This window comes from Tachypleus tridentatus, chromosome 4 (assembly GCF_004210375.1).
Source record: "Tachypleus tridentatus isolate NWPU-2018 chromosome 4, ASM421037v1, whole genome shotgun sequence".
Taxonomy (NCBI): Eukaryota; Metazoa; Arthropoda; class Merostomata; order Xiphosura; family Limulidae; genus Tachypleus; species Tachypleus tridentatus.
In genome coordinates, this window is record NC_134828.1 from 104,234,081 (window position 1) to 104,253,230 (window position 19,150).

General features: G+C 28.2%; 1 protein-coding gene across 15 annotated transcripts in view; it reads right to left on the minus strand.

Annotated features, from left to right (window-relative positions):
• Positions 1-19,150, minus strand: part of LOC143249816 (poly(rC)-binding protein 3-like) — a 199,763-nt gene that overhangs the window by 28,608 nt on the left and 152,005 nt on the right. For 14 of the 15 annotated variants that reach the window (XR_013027955.1, XR_013027957.1, XR_013027958.1 and 11 more), the window contains 6 exons: positions 16,143-16,271; positions 14,339-14,455; positions 10,605-10,625; positions 1,955-2,033; positions 929-1,082; positions 172-291 (listed from right to left, as the gene is read on the minus strand). Coding sequence is in view for 10 of the 15 variants with exons in the window: in XM_076500304.1 (XP_076356419.1) it covers positions 172-291; positions 929-1,082; positions 1,955-2,033; positions 10,605-10,625; positions 14,339-14,455; positions 16,143-16,271 (620 nt within the window). In the remaining 5 variants the exon portion in view is untranslated. The remainder of the gene's footprint in view (positions 1-171; positions 292-928; positions 1,083-1,954; positions 2,034-10,604; positions 10,626-14,338; positions 14,456-16,142; positions 16,272-19,150) is intronic. The other variant, XM_076500302.1, reaches the window with a different exon arrangement.

Below are 19,150 nucleotides of genomic sequence, written 5' to 3' on the forward strand. Positions count from 1 at the left end.
AAAATAAATGGATATGCTAGAAAACAACAAAACAAAACACTGAGCAATTTACAAAAATGTAAATCATAAGACAGGGAAAAATAATTATGTTAGGTTAAACGAAATAATACATTGAAGTATATTATAAAAACCAAGAAAGCAAAGATAAAATAAATTATAGCGCATTCTCACCTCGTATTGATTAGGTACTGGGCCAAATTGATGGCCTCTGGTGTTCCAGTGATTGTCACTGTCCTATCTTTAGAACCTTCTTCAGAGTTAGAAATTTTAATTGAAGCCCCAGACACTTGTCTGAAAATCAAGGTTTTGTTTAGATAAAAAATACAAAAACAGTTACACACATAGATTGTGTATTTTGCTCTCAAATTAGGATATAAAAGACAAACAAAATATTAGCTCGAAATTCTATTGCAATTGGGAAAATGAAATACAAATTGGTATGGAAATCAGCCTAAAATTAAAAGGTTATTAGACCAAAGACTCACAGAAAAAGTGGACTCTTGTGCTGAGATTAAAAATTTATAAAAATATCTGCATAAAGCAATAATAAACAAAGATTTAAAGACTGTTACAACAAAACTGTACTTTATCTTGTTTTACTGATAGTTTATATTCAAAACAATTTTTTTTAATGTTACACATGTATATTTTTTGATTCTGAAAATTAACAGTAAAAACAATATAAAATTGAAAAAATTTGATCTTACTAATTTTATTATAACACATACACACATATATATATATGCTGTTAAATAAAATACTGATATTCTTTGAAACATGGTACTAATTGCAAAAATTTGATTTTGTATAACAGTTACTGGTTTTCAGCTCTTGCTTTAACGTTTTTGTAAATCACTTATCACCTTAATGATTATTAGGTTCAAATACACCAGTTATGATTTTACATGTAGAACCTTTTTAAACCTACCTAATTTCATTAATTTTGGCCCCTCCTTTTCCAATCACACAGCCAATCAGATCATTTGGGATGTTTATTTCAGTTACATTTGTAGCTGCAGCTGCTAGATTAGGAGCAGCAGCACTGGCACGTAGGGATGAGTGTGTTGCCAAAGCTGCCAGTGCTGGGAGAAAAAGGATCTTCTCTTAAACATAAGTATTTGCTTGGTTTAAGAGGACACACAAGCATGACAAAAATTGCACTATGTAATGCTAATTGAATCTAGAGAAATAACTATACCCATCTTTCTGATCAGGTAAATGATAACAATAAAACAACATCACTTGCTAATGTAATCAGAAAAAGCTCATATACAAGAGTTATTTATTTGATATTGCATCTTGAAGTTAAATACTCAACTTAGCTACTTAAAGGTTGTTGGTAGTATAAAAAATTACAATGTTTTACACATTTAAATAATTTGGAATAATTTACTTCTAAAACTGATAGAAGAGATTTAAGCAATATAAAACAAGTTTTTCATTTCAATACCACAAGGAGCTACTTAACAAGATACTAACAAAAGTTTGAATACTGGGTTTGTCTAACAGCAAAATTATTTCAATCCTTTTTAACTTAAGTTCTCATGAAAAACCACTCTGTTACTTCTCTATCAATAAGTAGAAAATTCTGATTCTTCTGATTTCTCAAAACATTGTTCTAAATCATATCTGCAATGATCACAATGTTCTAACAAAAGTAATGGTTTACCATTATTAAAGCCCAAGTTATTTGTACAGAAGATCAACTAACAATAAACTAGTGGAGAAAATTCAACATTAATTTATTTTATCTTCTGTTATCTACTTGAAACTCCAAAAAACATGAGAGAAAATAAGTAAAATTCCTTTCATAGAATGCAAGATTATGAAGGAGTTTTCACTTTGAACCTTTTACCCTCTACATAACATCAAAGGGTTATTTTAGCACGTTACACATTTTTAAAAAGTACAAATAAAACAAAAGAGAGGATTCTTTGGAGAGAAAAAGGAATACCTTGAGGAGTGAGGGTCCCAACATTGTGGCCAGGCAGGAGAGGAGCATTTTGTAAGGCCAACTGATGGAGCTTGGTCAGCTAGGAAAGGAGAGAAAATTCTTACATTTCCACTGACAGAATCAATATTATTTCATTTTATTTCTGTTATAGCTTGCAAAAAATCCTGACGAGCATTTATGTTTTTAGAATGTAAATGTGCTTACAAAATAATAAAGGATATTAAATAAAATCAATTAAAACAATAACAACATAATATTAAAAGTCTTTGTAGGCAGAGCAAGTTAAAGGTGTATTTTTAATCACACACAGTTACATTAATTTAATTAGAAAGTTCACTACTTTTACCTAAAACAAGCTGGTAAATTATCACAGCAGAATTGCTTAGGCTGTGTTTCATTCTACAAAAAATACATAGTTTGATAATACTTCAATAAGGATACCCAGAAGTGCTTATTCAATGTATTCAACTAAAGACTGAGTTGGTTGTCTTTTGGAAAGCAAGTTTTTTCAAAACCATTTAAAAATAAGCTGTTTCCAATTGTTTTAAAGATTGTTTCAAATGTGGCAATTTAGTTAACTTCTTTTGTAAACAGAGTCAGCCAAAACTACAAAACAAGCAGTTGCTGAACATCCATCCAACTTTCAGTGATTACAAGAATATAGAATAGAGATGATCAAACATCACTGTGTTGAATATATGCTCATTTTTTAATGCAACTGTTTAAATGTACCAAGAATCATGTACCTGTAACATAACTATGTTGTTCTTAATACAAAAATTGTTAACTGAAGTATTTCCACAGCAAACAATATAATATTAAAAAACAACTAAGACTTAGATGACTCAAGATATACCAATAATTTATCAATTTGACAATGTTCATGATTATGCATTCAAAGTAATTCTACTAGATGTATGTTTCAGTGTTATGATACATTATATATATATCTACAAAAAAGGTCTTATGAAGTTAGTAATTTTTTTTGTTTTCTAAAATAATAAAGTACAAAATAGAATATATTTCACATTTTAAACTGATGGCATATAATAACATTGAGGTTTAACTAACACTGCAATTAGAAAAATGGCTTTGCTGAAAATGTTAATCCTATTGCATGTCACACTTATTATTCTGTTTTTAAACTTACACTGATTCAAGTTTCAAAATAAAATTGAAATCTTACCACTGCATTAAACTTTTGTACTTACATGAAGTTATATACACTTAGTCAAAACTATTTTATCCATAAAATACTTATATGTAGTTATATACACTTAGTCAAAACAATTTTATCCATAAAATACTTATATGTAGTTATATATATTTGGTCAAAACAATTTTATCCATAAAATACTTGTATGTAGTGTATATATATATATTTAGTCAAAACAATTTTATCCATAAAATACTTATATATAGTTATATATATTTAGCCAAAACAATTTTATCCATAAAATACTTGTATGTAGTTATATATATTTCATCAAAACAAATTTTATCCATAAAATACTTGTATGTAGTTATATATATTTCGTCAAAACAAATTTTATCCATAAAATACTTGTATGTGGTTATATATATTAAGTCAAAACGATTTTATCCATAAAATACTTATATGTAATTATATATATTTAGTCAAACAATTTTATCCAAAAAATACTTATATGTAGTAACATATATATTTAGTCAAAACAATTTTATCCATAAAATACTTATATGTAGTTATATATATATAGTCAAAACAATTTTATCCATAAAATACTTATATGTAGTTATATATAATTAGTCAAAACAATTTTATCCATAAAATACTTATATGTAGTTATATATAATTAGTCAAAACAATTTTATCCATAAAATACTTACTATATATATTTAGTCAAACAATTTTATCCAAAAAATACTTATATGTAGTTATATATATATTTAGTCAAAACAATTTTATCCATAAAATACTTACTATATATATTTAGTCAAACAATTTTATCCATAAAATACTTATATGTAGTTATATATATATTTAGTCAAAACAATTTTATCCATAAAATACTTATATATAGTTATATATATTTAGTCAAAACAATTTTATCCATAAAATACTTATATGTAGTTATATATATATATATAGTCAAAACAATTTTATCCACAAAATACTTATATGTAGTTATATATAATTAGTCAAAACAATTTTATCCATAAAATACTTATATGTAGTTATATATATTTAGTCAAAACAATTTTATCCATAAAATACTTATATGTAGTTATATATATTTAGTCAAAACTATTTTATCCATAAAATACTTGTATGTAGTTATATATATTTAGTCAAAACGATTTTATCCATAAAATACTTGTATGTAGTTATATATATTTTTTCAAAACAAATTTTATCCATAAAATACTTGTATGTAGTTATATATATTTAGTCAAAACAAATTTTATCCATAAAATACTTGTATGTAGTTATATATATTTAGTCAAAACGATTTTATCCATAAAATACTTGTATGTAGTTATATATATTTAGTCAAAACTATTTTATCCATAAAATACTTGTATGTAGTTATATATATTTAGTCAAAACAATTTTATCCAAAAAATACTTAATATTTTACTACTGATCTCACAGCTTTATTCTCGATGAAGAAAAAAAAAATTTTTTTATTACATGAAAAAGTTAAAACCTTTCCTTATTTCCATTATAACTTGTCAGGTTTGGCATCAAGACTTTATCCAAGTCCACTCATTAGTAACTCTTTTGTGTCATGTTCCATTTTGAAATAATTTATAATTTTTGCAAACATATTCAGGTAGTAAGTTACAATTTTCAGCTAAAACATTTTAATATTTTTTCCCCATTGCTGATAAACATAAATATTTATAAAAAATTGGATACAATTACCAAAATAACACAGGAATATGTAAGAGGAAATTTTTAGAATTTAATATCTGTAAAAAATTTTTACAAGAATCTACTGATACTAATATATAAATACTGAAACAATAATAATATGAAAATTTACACAAAGTAAGGTTATTTAAAATTTAAAACATTTAAATTAAACATTTAAGACATTTAAAATGTCTGAATATTAAACTAAACAGCTGATAAATATCCTATCTTTTGCCACAGACGTAAGTACCGTGCTATCTTGGAAATAATTTATTTGATATTCTTGGATCTTTTATAGACTTAGAATGAAAACACAATACCCTAATCTCTATCCTTCAAGTATTTCAGGCTTAACAATATGTATTTTTTTCTAGTAGAAGTTAATCAAAGCTGTGTCTAAGCAAAAAGACTATGCTTATTTATTGATTTCATGTGGTATTTTAAGAAAGCTGCAATATACACTAGAACATTTTAATATACAAATCTTATTAAATTTTTCATAAATTTAAGTTTATTTTGAAAACTTTTTCATATCAAAACAAAATAAAAATTGTATCTAAATCGCATGTTTGTGTCCCACCTGACTGGCAGTGTAGCCTGAAATGTAATGTTTTTTACAACATAACATTATGCCTAATAAAATGAGTAAACAAATCATTAAGTTCCAAATAAAATGATCTTTACAAAATGATTTGCTGAATCAACACTAAACTACTTACCAGCACAACACCTTAACAACTTACTTTAACCACACAATCATACGTTTCAAATCCACAATGTTATTTGCAGACATATAAACATGTAAAACATTTTCCTAACTCAAAAATATCACACAACAGAAGGCTGCAAATATCTTTGAAAATTAGAAGTTTTGCTCAGAAATAATAAAACATCTCAGCAATGAGAGACGTTAAAACCTATTATTATGCTGAGATTTTAAAAACCTCAATAAATGTTTTTAGATTTAAAACTGATGCTAGTCTTGTTAATCCTAATTTCAGGTTAGGGAATGACTTTTGTTTTTTAATAGAATGCCCCAAACACAACTGTAATTTTCTATAATTTTCAAGAAATATGAGAAAAAAAGTGGAGAGTTAATTTATAATTCAATACTTATAAGTAGCATAAATGAAATGCAATTTATGCCCTTTATTATATATAACATTACTGTCCCTAGCCAAAAGGATAAAATAAACATTACCACACACATTCTTTAACAGCCTACTCTTTCCATAAGATTGGAACTTGTACAAATGATAGCAATTTAAAAATACATTATTACCATCATTATCAGGAATATTACTGGTAATACCAGCTATTTACACATTTTAACATTCCTGTGACTCCACTGCTTTAAATGTTTTAAAGGGTTCTTCGAACAGTCATACATTTATTCAGAGTTAATTACTTAATAACCACTTATCAGTGAGTTCAACAGATACTCAGTACTTACAAAAATTATGTTAATGTTCATAACAGTAGGATATTAAACTAAATGCTATAGCAGTTGTTTTTAATAAAAATATACTAACTTCAGGAGAAAATTTAAGATTTTTTATTTACATTAAACCTATACTGATTAAACTTATTTATCATTGTACTAGTTCTTAATCAATCATATCTATATTGCAATTGGTATTCACTTTTAAATAAATATAAACAATGATTATTTCTAAATGATTTAACCTATTTATTTTAAAGAACATTAGTTTAATTGTTGATGACACTTTGTAGAATGGATGGCAACTGCCTGTTGTGGAGACAAGTGTAGAGGACAACGTTTTGAAAGTCTTCTGCCTTTCATCTTCAGGTCAGTGTGAGTGTAGGTGTTGTCAGTCTTTTATAGTATCCTGGTGGACCATTGAAGAAATGGGAAGAAAACTCACAACAAGAATAAAAGAACATAAAGAAAGTACAGGGCCTACGGAAACACAAAATTCAGCCATTGCAGAGTATGCCATGCCAACTGGACAAAGAATAAACTGGGAGAAAACAAGAAAAATCAACACAGACAAATTCTGAAAGACAAGAAAAATCAAAGAATCATTTTATATCAACACTATTAAACCTTCACTAAATAGAGATTTCAAATTGGAGGTGAATAACTTGTGGCTGTCATTGGTTGAATCTACAAGAAATCTCTCCTCCAATCAGAAACAGTGATCCAACCAATCATGACATGGTCTCCACTATCCACCAGGACACTATAAAAGACCAATAACACCTACACACACTGACCTGAAGACGAAAGGCAGAAGACTTTCGAAACATCATCTTCTACACTTGTGTCTCCACAACAGGCAGTTGTAGTCCATTCTACAAATTTTCATCATGAATACTCTGCCCAAACAATCTACCCAAGAATTAGTTTGATTGTTTTTGATGTAGTCCTTCTCCATCTACTTCTAAGTCCTTTTCCCAATCTTTTTAGGCTCCTCCTTTGTGAATGTGGCAATCTCATTAAAAGATGCTTGCTCAGAAGGTTTAGAGTCACTTTAAAGCCTGCCAATCAGAATAAAAAAATTGTGAAAAACTGCCTAAATTCAGTGGAAGAGAATGTAGGCTGATGATAACAACAGCTATCTTAATCAGAGAAAATGAATTTTATCTTTGTGCCGCACGAATAGAGAATTTATCTGAATCATTTCCAGACATTTCTACACTAATGGTTTGGTTCACAGATTTTGTTATATCTGTACTGATGCAAGACAAGCAGTATTTCTACACTGTCAACATCAAACATAACTTTATGACTTTCTTTCAGTGGTACACTTCATCAATGTCTTTTTCTATAGAGAAAGATTTTCAAGTGTATACAAGACCCAGAATATTTGCTATTACATGAAATGACCATTGCTAGCTCCTTATGTTTCCTGGTTATGATGAGGACTTGCTTCTCTTTAATAATAATGAAAAAAGTAGGTAACTAAGCTCTCAAGTGTTTCTCAAAGCCAATGAAAACAAGAAAAATAGAACTAATTCTTCAAATATTCATTTCTTCTATAGAGATTCCAAAATATTATCACTTTTCTCAAATCTCAACCAGAAAATGTCATCTGGAATTTTGCCTTATTCATTTCACCCAGCATACACAACTTTCTTAGAGAATGCTAGACCTAAGAGAGTCTTAACTATTCAATTCAGAGAACAAATACCTTTCTCAAAAAATGTTAGACCAAGGAAACCAACCCTGTTTTGACCAGGATTGCAAAGCAAATCATGGTAAAATCCAAAGATGTTTGTAATTGATGGTCTCAAAGTAACCATTTTTTCTGGATATCAGTGAAAAATCAAAAGATTAGAGCCTTGGATCTTCTTTACAGTATCTTCATATCACCTGTGCACCTCAGCTTCTCAATGCTGTCTAAAAAAAGAAGCACAATTTTTTACGCTGTAAGATAGTTGGGTATTTCTTTAGAATTATTTTGATTCACGTTTGTGGTATGTTTTACATGTAAGACACACCAAGAAAAAAAGGAATTCCAATTTTTCCCCATACCTTTGCTTGTTATTGCATAACCAATTTTTTTGATCATGCATCTGTCTGTGATTATGCATATTGTCATGTGAGAAACTGGTATACTAATTAAGAAGTTCACAATTAAAACAATCCACAAATTACTCCAACCATTACATTGCAGGTTCAAAGTATGCTTCTGTCAATTCCAGTTATATACTATCATCAATTCTACTGACTTCAAGCCAGAAATCTTTCATTTTTCTCTCTCTCTTTTTTATTAATGGTAAATAATGACTCCTTATAAGTACTTACATTCTTACACATTTTCACTGAATAAGTTGCATGATGACTTGCAGTAATTTAAACTCCTAAATCTCATCAACTGTAGCACTCAGTAATATTCTTATACCAGAAAAACAAAAGAAAATTAAGAAATTCTAAAACAAATGACACACTATTCCTGTTGACCTAAGGTTGGTCACAGAAATGTACCAGATTATTGTAAACTGTTGACAGTTATCTAAATACTGGCATTATCTAATATGAGAGTGTTGTGAAAATTATTTAGACAACTAATTCAAATTTGTCTCACTAGATAGCAACACAATACACAAAATCAAAGACCTCTGTGTTGATTGGAGAGTACTCAATGCAACTGCGTCCTGCCTGTAGTCTAATCTGTGGTAAGTTAGGTATAAATAAGTTATGATTCAAATTCTTCTGTGAAGTAAGTAGTATTTAATTCACAGTAAGATCACATCTAACTGTGCATTAAAAACTAAAAGTGGCAATGTCATTTGTACTTTATCATGAATTTACACCAATAATTGTCACAGCAGTCATTATGTCACTGAGGAACAATGTATCTTCAGAACTGTTTATAATTTCATTACATGAAGTATATACATAGCTGTATTCCATTGATTGTTTTAGTATTTTATCATCTTCACAGTAAAAGGTTATTTGACAATAATGATGAGTTTTAAGTGACCCCGTAATGACTTAATGAATAACACAGAAAAATAACTTGCAAAACTTAGATAAAATGAATTTTATAGAAATACTTCTGATGGGAGGGGGGCAACTGAATTATTACTAAACCTCTATTCAAGTGTAAAACAAAAGCCCATAAAACGTTTTTTAGACAATAACAGGTTACAATATAATCAGAGTAATTACATGACAGATAATTTTAAAACAAAAGCCCGTAAAACGTTTTTAGACAATAACAGGTTACAATATAATCAGAGTAATTACATGACAATAACAGGTTACAATATAATCAGAGTAACTACAGATAATTTTAAAACAGCATTTACTTTACCAGTGGTAAACTCGAAAAGCAGTTGTACTACTTCTGGCCAGTACAATTATTAATAGGTTCCAAAATATTTGTGTAGAAGAATGAAGCTGGATAAACCTTACATTTCTTTGATAATGCATTACTTAATAACAATAAACCATCAAACCCTATTACAATAATGGTTATCAGAAATATCATATACAATACTAGTTTGTTTGTTTTAGAGTTTTGTTCACCATGAGAAGTCAAATCCTAGATTTCAGTATTGTTAGTCTGTAAACTTACCACTGTCCCACCAGGGGACTACATACTAGAGAAGAAAATAAAAGAATTAAGAGTTCAAACTGAAATCAATCACAAAAATATTAACAACCTAAAAAAGAGTGAGTTGTGAACTTCATTTAGTAATATATTGCATTAGTGTAAATGTATATTAAGAGTAAAATTATGTAATAAACAAGTTCAATAATAACCTTTTATTAAAAATAAAATGGAAAAATTAACTTATATGAGTTCAAACCTAAACTCTTAAAATTAGTGGCATATCAGTCTGAATGTACAAAAACAGCTCTTGATACATCAGATTTACAGGTCATATAAATAAATATACACATAAGTAACCTACCTGCTTTCATTTAACATAAGGATAAAATCACACTTTTTTCCTGCTAAGCTGTCAGCACTTTCTTTTTTATTTGATATGTGGTTTTAAATTTTAGTCAAGCAAAATATTTACATTTATATGTTTTTTTAAAAAATGTGTTAGTAGCATCAATATATTTTCAGCCTGTTTTTTTTTTTTACATAAAAGTAATTGTATTTCACCTTTACCTCACACAATTTAACACTTAACTAAATACTGGGTCCCTAAAGGGTCCCTGGGAATATTGACACCACTTTATCACAGTTTCTGTTCCTGAGCATCATCTGGAACATTCTTAGTTTTAAGAAAGCTGAAAGCTGCCAGATTAGAAAAGCATCTACTCACGTAATTGTTTCCGTGAAGAACCTGGAAATGATAAAGAATGATGGCTCCAGTAGGCAATCTTTTATATGAACACAAATACAAAAATGGGAAGGACAAGAACTATTAGGTTGTCTCCATAAAGTTACGGAACTGGGAGCAAAATAGGGAGAGAAGATGAGATGGATGTTGACAGGTCTCAATATGGGTTGTTTATAATTATGGCTAGGAAGTTGGAGCAGGGAAGGAGGATATTATAGTTATGATAATTGATAGTTTAATTATTAATGCCTATAAAAATGCAAAAAAATAAAAGAAACATCCAGAAAAACAAATTTCAATCTGTGATAAAAATACTGAAATATTTTCAAGTTATTTTATCAACAAACTGACATTACTATAATGGTACTTTCAACAAAATAACCTACTTTAACCATTGAAACAGTGAGATATGATTATGCAATAGAAATATAAAAATCAAAAATATTAAAAATATAAGGAATAAACAAATAACCAATTTTAAATTAGGCATGCTGTTAGCTTTATAGTTTCGTAATGAAAATATTTAATTTTTGGCTATGACAGAAACAGAATTAATAAATCACAATATATTTCAATGCATAAAAAACATCTGGTGTTTAAAAAACACATTAAAATCAAATTAGTTGCTATACAATTTATCATATTCAGCAAATAAGTTGTAACTTTACCACAGAAAACATAAGTTCAAATTAAGAAGCAATAATTCATGCATCAACAGACTATTTTGAGGATAACATAACAAATGCATGTTTTGTTTCTGTTTCTACATATTCTTATCATGTCTTTTACTTCAAGTTACACTAGTATATTCGGAAAGCATGCAAATTGAATTGCACAAGTGACAGTAACTAAAAAAAGGATCTTATATAACCTTCACTGTAATAAAAATAGTAATAACATTTCCAATAGTTTTAAAATACATTTCTTTTTATAGAGACTTCATAACAATAGGGTCCACTGATATTATCTTCAAAAGAAAATACAAAAATATTATAATTTACAAGTGGCACATGACTATTTTTCACCAGCCACATTTTACATTTTTATTGAAAATAGTCTTTAAGTTTTAACATTTTTACTTTCATATCCCCAAACAAAAAGTCCAAGTATCTAAGAACCTCATGATTTCTTTGAAATCTTCTTGAATATTTGGTTGTATAAAGTAAATTACTTTTATAAAAAGAGGGATGTAGGACATTTTTTATTTAATGCAATCCTTATAAGGTACAATTTTTATCTCTATATGGGAATTTTTTAAAAAATAAAATAAACAATCAGTCAGAAGGAACGTACACTAATTCCAAAATGTTAATTTATTTGGCACCATCAGATGTTGCATGAGGAAAAAAACTACCTATATGTATTTATTAAATTTTTGAAGAGACAATGTACATAAAAAAAAAATAAAATGTAGAAATATCTTCACATCTTATGTTTTTAATCTAGTATCTTGGTATTCCATATGTCCTATGTCAATTTAAAGTTTATTTGTCTATTTGCAATTCATTTAGACCTAAAATTGACTACAGAACTTCAAAATATCATGATAAAAATACTGCAACTGCATTTAAAAAAAAATTAAAATCAGAGGAGCAGCATTTCTATAAGTCCATAATTTACAAAGAATGTTATCCATAATTATATGTTATCATTGAAAATAAAGTATTATTCAAAAATTCACACAATTGGCAAATAAACCTAAATATAATTATTTTTAAAGATCTAAGTCTGGTAAGTCAGTTGAAAGATATTTGGATTTAGTCTAGAATTTAATACTGTTTTATTAACTAGCTAATCAACTTTAAAAACAGAAAGTTGGTGTTAAAAAATATACAGTATCATTTATATATGAACAAAGAAAGTCCAGTTACATACAGGTAAATGGATGTTTTATTTTTCAAATTTAAATCAAAGACAGTTGAAGAGTTTTCAAAGGCAAGATCAAATCACATTAATATTGAAAGCCATGATCAGATTAAGATAATGTTTACCACGACAATGAAAACAAAGAAATTAAGCTGCAAAAAATTGGACTTTAATATAGTTTTTTTTTATCAGGACACCAGTCATACAAGTAAAATGCATGTGTCAAAAAATAGTACAACAAAGAATTATAAGATACAATATGTCACCTTCCAACCAGTGATCCACTGATTAGAAAAAAAATCATTGCAAAAAATCATAAAGATTTCTTCTTTTGTAAAAAAACACAAAGTTGCAATCACAAATATGGGTGTAAAGTTGAAATAATTAAATGGCAATATTTATATGCATTAAACTCAACACTCAAATTAGTCTTTTTGTTGCCCAAGCTAACCATGTTCAATATTATGGTAATTTTGATTAAAAGCACAACAAAATAAGGATTATACTCTATAAAAGCAGCAGTTGCAAATGAGTTCATGGCCTCAACTGAAATGGTTAAATGTCAATAATCATCTATATTCATACAAATACAGAATGTTAACTTGTTTGATATTTGTTTTAGGGTAATCCTATGTGATAACTACCTGCCCTCTGTTCACAGTGGGAAATTGAGCACTGGACTTTGATGTTTGAAGACTTAAAAACTTAGTGTTGACCCACCAAGGGACTCGCAATAATTTAAATATGGTTTTGAATGCAGATGTAGCACAACAGAAAAACTTTCATTGAGTTAATTCTAGATAAATTCCTAATGAATATAAATATGAAAGGGTTTCACATAATGTTTGAATAACGTGCAAGAGAAATGGACTGTTATTCAATTTTAAGATATTTAATTACAGTCCATATTTTATATGATTTGCTCATAAGCTTATGCATTAAATATTAGCAGTTTTGCATAAAAACACTACATATGTAAATATATATAATTATATGCATGACAAAGCACATTTTGTGACGACTAAACACTTTATCAAATTCCATACTCATGACATCATAAAGTAATTATATTCAAACCCTATATTACCATACCAAATCAAAACAACATATTTTGTATGCCATATTTTTCTAAGTATCATGATTTTAATTCAAGATATGACAAATACAATATCCACATTTTCAACACAGCTTTCATGTTTACAACATCACACTAAGTTATATCACAGAAATACATCTTCATTTATTGAAGAAAACTTACCACCAAATTACCACTAAACAGAAACACTTCACCTTTATACTAATTATAAGCCATTGAGCTTATAAATGTGTGATAAAATAAGAAAAAAAAAATCTTTATTTAAGTGTCAAGATGAAAAGGTCTTACTCAACTGAGAAAATGTTATTTTTTTATTTTAAAAAAGCTTGTGAAGGTTTGAATATATTATTTCTGTTCTATTGAAAAGCATTATAAATTAGTTGATTTATCTGTGAATAGTTGCTACAACCCTTAAGTACAGTTGAAGAATAATAATATTATTTAAATTACAGAATGTAATGCTTATGTCTTACTGAGGATAATAAGCTAACAACAATCATGCAGAATCAGCACAGTTTCTTATCCAAATTAAGCACTGACAACAGTAGTTGTTTTTCTTTAAGAAGTACTAATAGTCTAATGTTTATGTTCAAATAAAGAATCAGGATACATTGCCGACAAAGGAATACTCTGAAGGCAGTACTTGCTTCTGCATGAGAATTACTTACTAGTCTGTCTGAGAGCAACTTCAAAAAATTAAACATTTATTTCTGAACTACTAATGGTCTTAAACTATTTTTGTAGGAACACTTACGTCTGGATGAGGAATGGCGTACTGGCCCTGCACTGTGTACGCCTGCCCACCGGAGAAAATAACAGGTGGCATGGTTGGCTTTGGACGGTACGGTATTGTAGCTCCCTTAGGAGGAGACTGAAGAGAGAAAAATGTATTATAAATAGAAAATTTTTATTGTAATAATACAGCAATATCAATTTTTTTATCTCAGGACTAATTCAAGATTTTCATACATACAATACTACGAGATTTTGTTTATGAGAAAAAAAAAAAAAAAGTCAGACTTGTACCTGAAAACCATTTAATCTATGATGCACCTGGTAGTACAACCCAGAGAATTATCTTGTAGTTTTCAGCATACAGGCCTTTCAACCTAGAGAATGCTTTCCTCACAAAACTTAAATTATGACATTAAATCTTTATAGCCTGTCCAACAAGTGTTGTTTATTACATGGCATTTAAAATATTTTGTTAGAAGTAAAGATATTCCAAAACAAAATATATTTCAGTGTTTGTTTATAGAAGCACATCCTTTCAACTATCTTAATATACGGCAGTTTAGGGATTCTGAAGCTCAGACTTTTTTATATCAATTTATTTTACTATCAATTAAATAAATATATATGCATAAAAGGATATTTTTACAAACTGGGCTAGTTATTGTAATACTGCAAATCTCTTTTTTTCATTTGTTGTGGTTCTGTTAATCAAAAGTGAATTTTTACACAACAGTTTAGATTTTAATAGTTGCATACTTTCTCAATTTGGTGATGTGCATAATAATTAGTCTGAAGTCATAAAATATGAAATCCTAAGCATATTTTTGTCACAAAAAAGGTTTTTTTTCCACTTCTTTTCTTAGTTTTAAATTACATAATTTCAAGTTATATAAAGTTAGAAGAAACCCACAGATACTCCACGATAATGGTAAAATGAACAAGAAGAAAAAAATGTTGGATTGATGGTACATGTTTTCACAACAGCTAGAACAAAATACAAAAGATATTTAAAATATGGTTTTATATCTTTTATAGCCTAAACTATTAAAGAAATAAAGTAAAAATTTATTTCAACATACATGGATTTGAAACCTATCAGCTGATATTTTCTTGTTAACAAACAATACAAAACACCCCCAAAGTAAAATAAAACAAAGGGCCTCATGAAACATTATAGATATCATTGTAAAAGTGTTCATACGTTGCCAAAAGATGGCAGCAGTTTTCATTAGTTGAGGCACTCTGGAAGGTACAATGTATTTATTATACCTCTTTAGTGTACATGATTTTCACTTGCAACAACTACATGTGCATGTTCACTTATTTGAAATATGTACAGAAAACCTGAGTTTTACATTTGTGTTCAAAGCTCTATATTATAATATAGATAGGTTTTTCCAAGATATTTTTGAATATGTCGTCAATTGTAGCTTACAGATTATTTAGTTGTACCTGCTAAAAAGTATTATCATAATATACAAATTCAATATGCAATATACTTTTATGCAAGATCAAAACACAAAAGTAACATAACTGGTTCAAACTAAAAATACAACACATCACTACATTTAATAACTGGTGATATGTTTTCCTATTTTACTTTATTTTAAAGAAGAATCCTAACTTGAATTTCAGTATTTTACAATTGTATCCATATGGCAAAGAAAATGTGTTAAAGTTATAATATATCAAATTCTTCCAAAAGAAAAGCAGAATACAGAAAGATCTGTGTTAACAAACTGTAAACATCTGTAGTTATCTACAAAAAATTAGAAATCCTTTCACACTTTATCATAAATCACTAATCGAAAATAATATCCTACCTCCATCATAACACAGCATATCTGATAAATACATTTAGTAATAGCATCTGCTGCCCCTGATATAGTCACTGCCCTTTCTGTGGAGTTAGGCAACATCTCACTGGCTACCTGGATAGATGCTCCAGTAACCTTAAAGAAAAGCCAATAAAATTACATCAATGAATAATGCCAATGCTGCTTAATACATTGAATCAAGTTTAGTAGTTTTGTACTGTAACTAGTTAAATAATGAATTATTACTATCTGATAAATTATATTAAGTGTCGAATCTCAATTTTTCCAATCTGGGAAGACTTCCAGTGAACAAACCAACTAATAACAATACAATGACCTTTAATATATCATCTAGTCTAATTTTGCACATTTAATAAGTTCAGAGGGTCCCCTTAATATGTCATGATGTGTTCTGGATAGCAGGATGTACGTATGAGATGAATGTTAAGTAACATAATATTTAAATGTATTATGAAAATTTCAGTCCTCTCTTAAGTAAATTTTTTAAAGAGCATAACAAAGCTTTTTTAACAATGAAGTACTACACAAAACATGCATGTAAGAATGTTAAAGAACTAAACAGTTTGGTGCTAATGTCAATTATTTTCCCAGGCTTCTTATCAAGAGGTATTTTACTATCACTAGGTGACCACTTTGGAGCCATGTTGGAAGGATGAAAACAAAGCTTTTCTGCAGCAGATAAAACAACGTGCTTAGACAATGAGTCCTCTGCTGCCTTGGCTTGTAGATGATGTATCCACTCAGTAAATTAGTCCAACATTGGTACACTCTAGTAATGGAACACAGCAACATTGGTTCATATGTTGGTAGTACAGTAACTGGTAAATACTACACCTGAGAAAATTGTCTGACAATATTTTAACACTTTAGTAACAAAATGACTGTTTCAAAAATATTGGCAGCAACTGGTAAACAATACACCTGGAAAAGTAGTTGAAGACATTGAATCACTATAGTAATGAAACAAAGTAACATTGTTTGGTCTCTAGGTAGCAACTGTTGAATATTATTAATGAAATTGTACAGAGCAATGTAATGTATAAAGGAAACCCACTGTGTATATATTATTGGAATGAAATGGCTACTACAACACTCTGTTGGAATGTCACTGATAATGTAATTATAAGTCAAGATGATTCTAGCTGAATGTTAGATGAAAGAAAAGCTTTTCAATTATGTTCTATTCTCTTAAATCTCTTTGGATATATTAGGAAATAGCTTGTACTGAATAAACTACAGTACCAGGTAATGCAGTATTTTTGAAGGGCTAACTTATTAATTTATTTTACTTTTGCTACTGTCCAATACAAAATCAATTAAAACCACTATAATTAATGACAAATGATTAATGAAAAAACAAAGTATCTATTAACAATGAAACATTATATTAGGTTAAGAGATATATTAAGAAACAAAATTCAGTTAATATAATTGGAATTAAAATTGCAGGCATAAAATCTATACATGTTTTCACATTACTGAGGGAAGCTGCAAGATAAAAAGAGGAGGCCATAATGTTGTTACAACATCAAAAGTAGGTGTTGGAAAACAAGCAATGATGATGAAACATAAATACAGTATGTCTAGTTTGATGAACCACAAGGCCAAAATCAAAGAACTATTCAAGTCTTGCTAAATGCCCATAATCTTTGACAAACATATTTCAACACCTTAATGTCTAAAGGTTACACTGTACAGATATATATTGTAATATCAAGTTATGAAGCTGATAGATTTATATATTTCACATATCAACACGATCAAACTTATGTAGTAAAGTCTCGTCACAATTACCTATTCAACCATTAAATCTTTATCACACCCACCATTATAAGTTTTACTTGAAATCAAACTCCACTTCCAACATCACCCAAAATGACTGGAAATGGTTCTTACAAATAATGTAATGTTTTTATTATAAACTTCCAACACTTATTTTTTGATAACACATGATTCCCCAATGTCATTATAAGCTGTTATGGATAGGTGTTTAAATGTTTTATATCTAACTTGTGCATAAATGTTCATGTAAATATTATGATACACAATTACTTACAAAATTAATAATAAATAAACTGCACTATTTTTTCACTTAACTTTAGTTAAATCTTATTTTTTCTTTATAAATATTGAATATTTTCATTCAAAATTACAAGTGTTTGAATGTCCAAATGTTTTTTACCCCTTATATTATATCCTGTACTAAATGTTTTCAATATAAATGATTTACATATATATATACGTGAGTGTGTAGATCACAAGCTTTTTGAATGAAATACTACATCTAAATAACATTCATGTGTGTCACTATTTTGTGCATACTTCATGTCTTTTAATGAGGAAACAACGATTTGTGCTGATGAGCCAACAATAGGCAAAAACTGTAGTTTACAGCAGTGGGTATGGCCAATCAAAGAGAACATTAGGTCTCCACCTCATACGTTTTCTTTACAATTTTACCTTTGGTGAAATGGAAGAAAAATCTGTAATGTATATATATACATAACAAGGAAACATTATTCTGTGAGAAAAATCATATAATAAAACAGTAGGTGGACCTGTATTTTTTAAACTATTAAGTATTTCTTATAATTTATTATGTGTACTTTCTGGTGGGTATAGATTTTTGATGCAAATACAAACTTTCAGAGCTGTTCTTTAATATGTATTTATAATTGCAAATGTTGAATACAGATAACTCAAAATTTGGTAATTTTTTTGCTGCTATGGCAGATCTAAATAATCAAACAGTGTGGTAAAATGTTAATTTAGCATCATAAGAGCTGTATCTCTGAAATTATTTTTGAAATGTTTTTGATTCTAATGGAAATATTTTGACAAGTATAGTACAACCTATTGTTTTATTTATATAACTGTTCTCAAGAAATCTTTAACTCTTTATAGACAGGTCATGGGTCAGAGGTTATTTCATTGCATTTGTTGACTTGCATTCAAAATGTTTTTGAATTATATTTTGAATTTATGTCATTAAG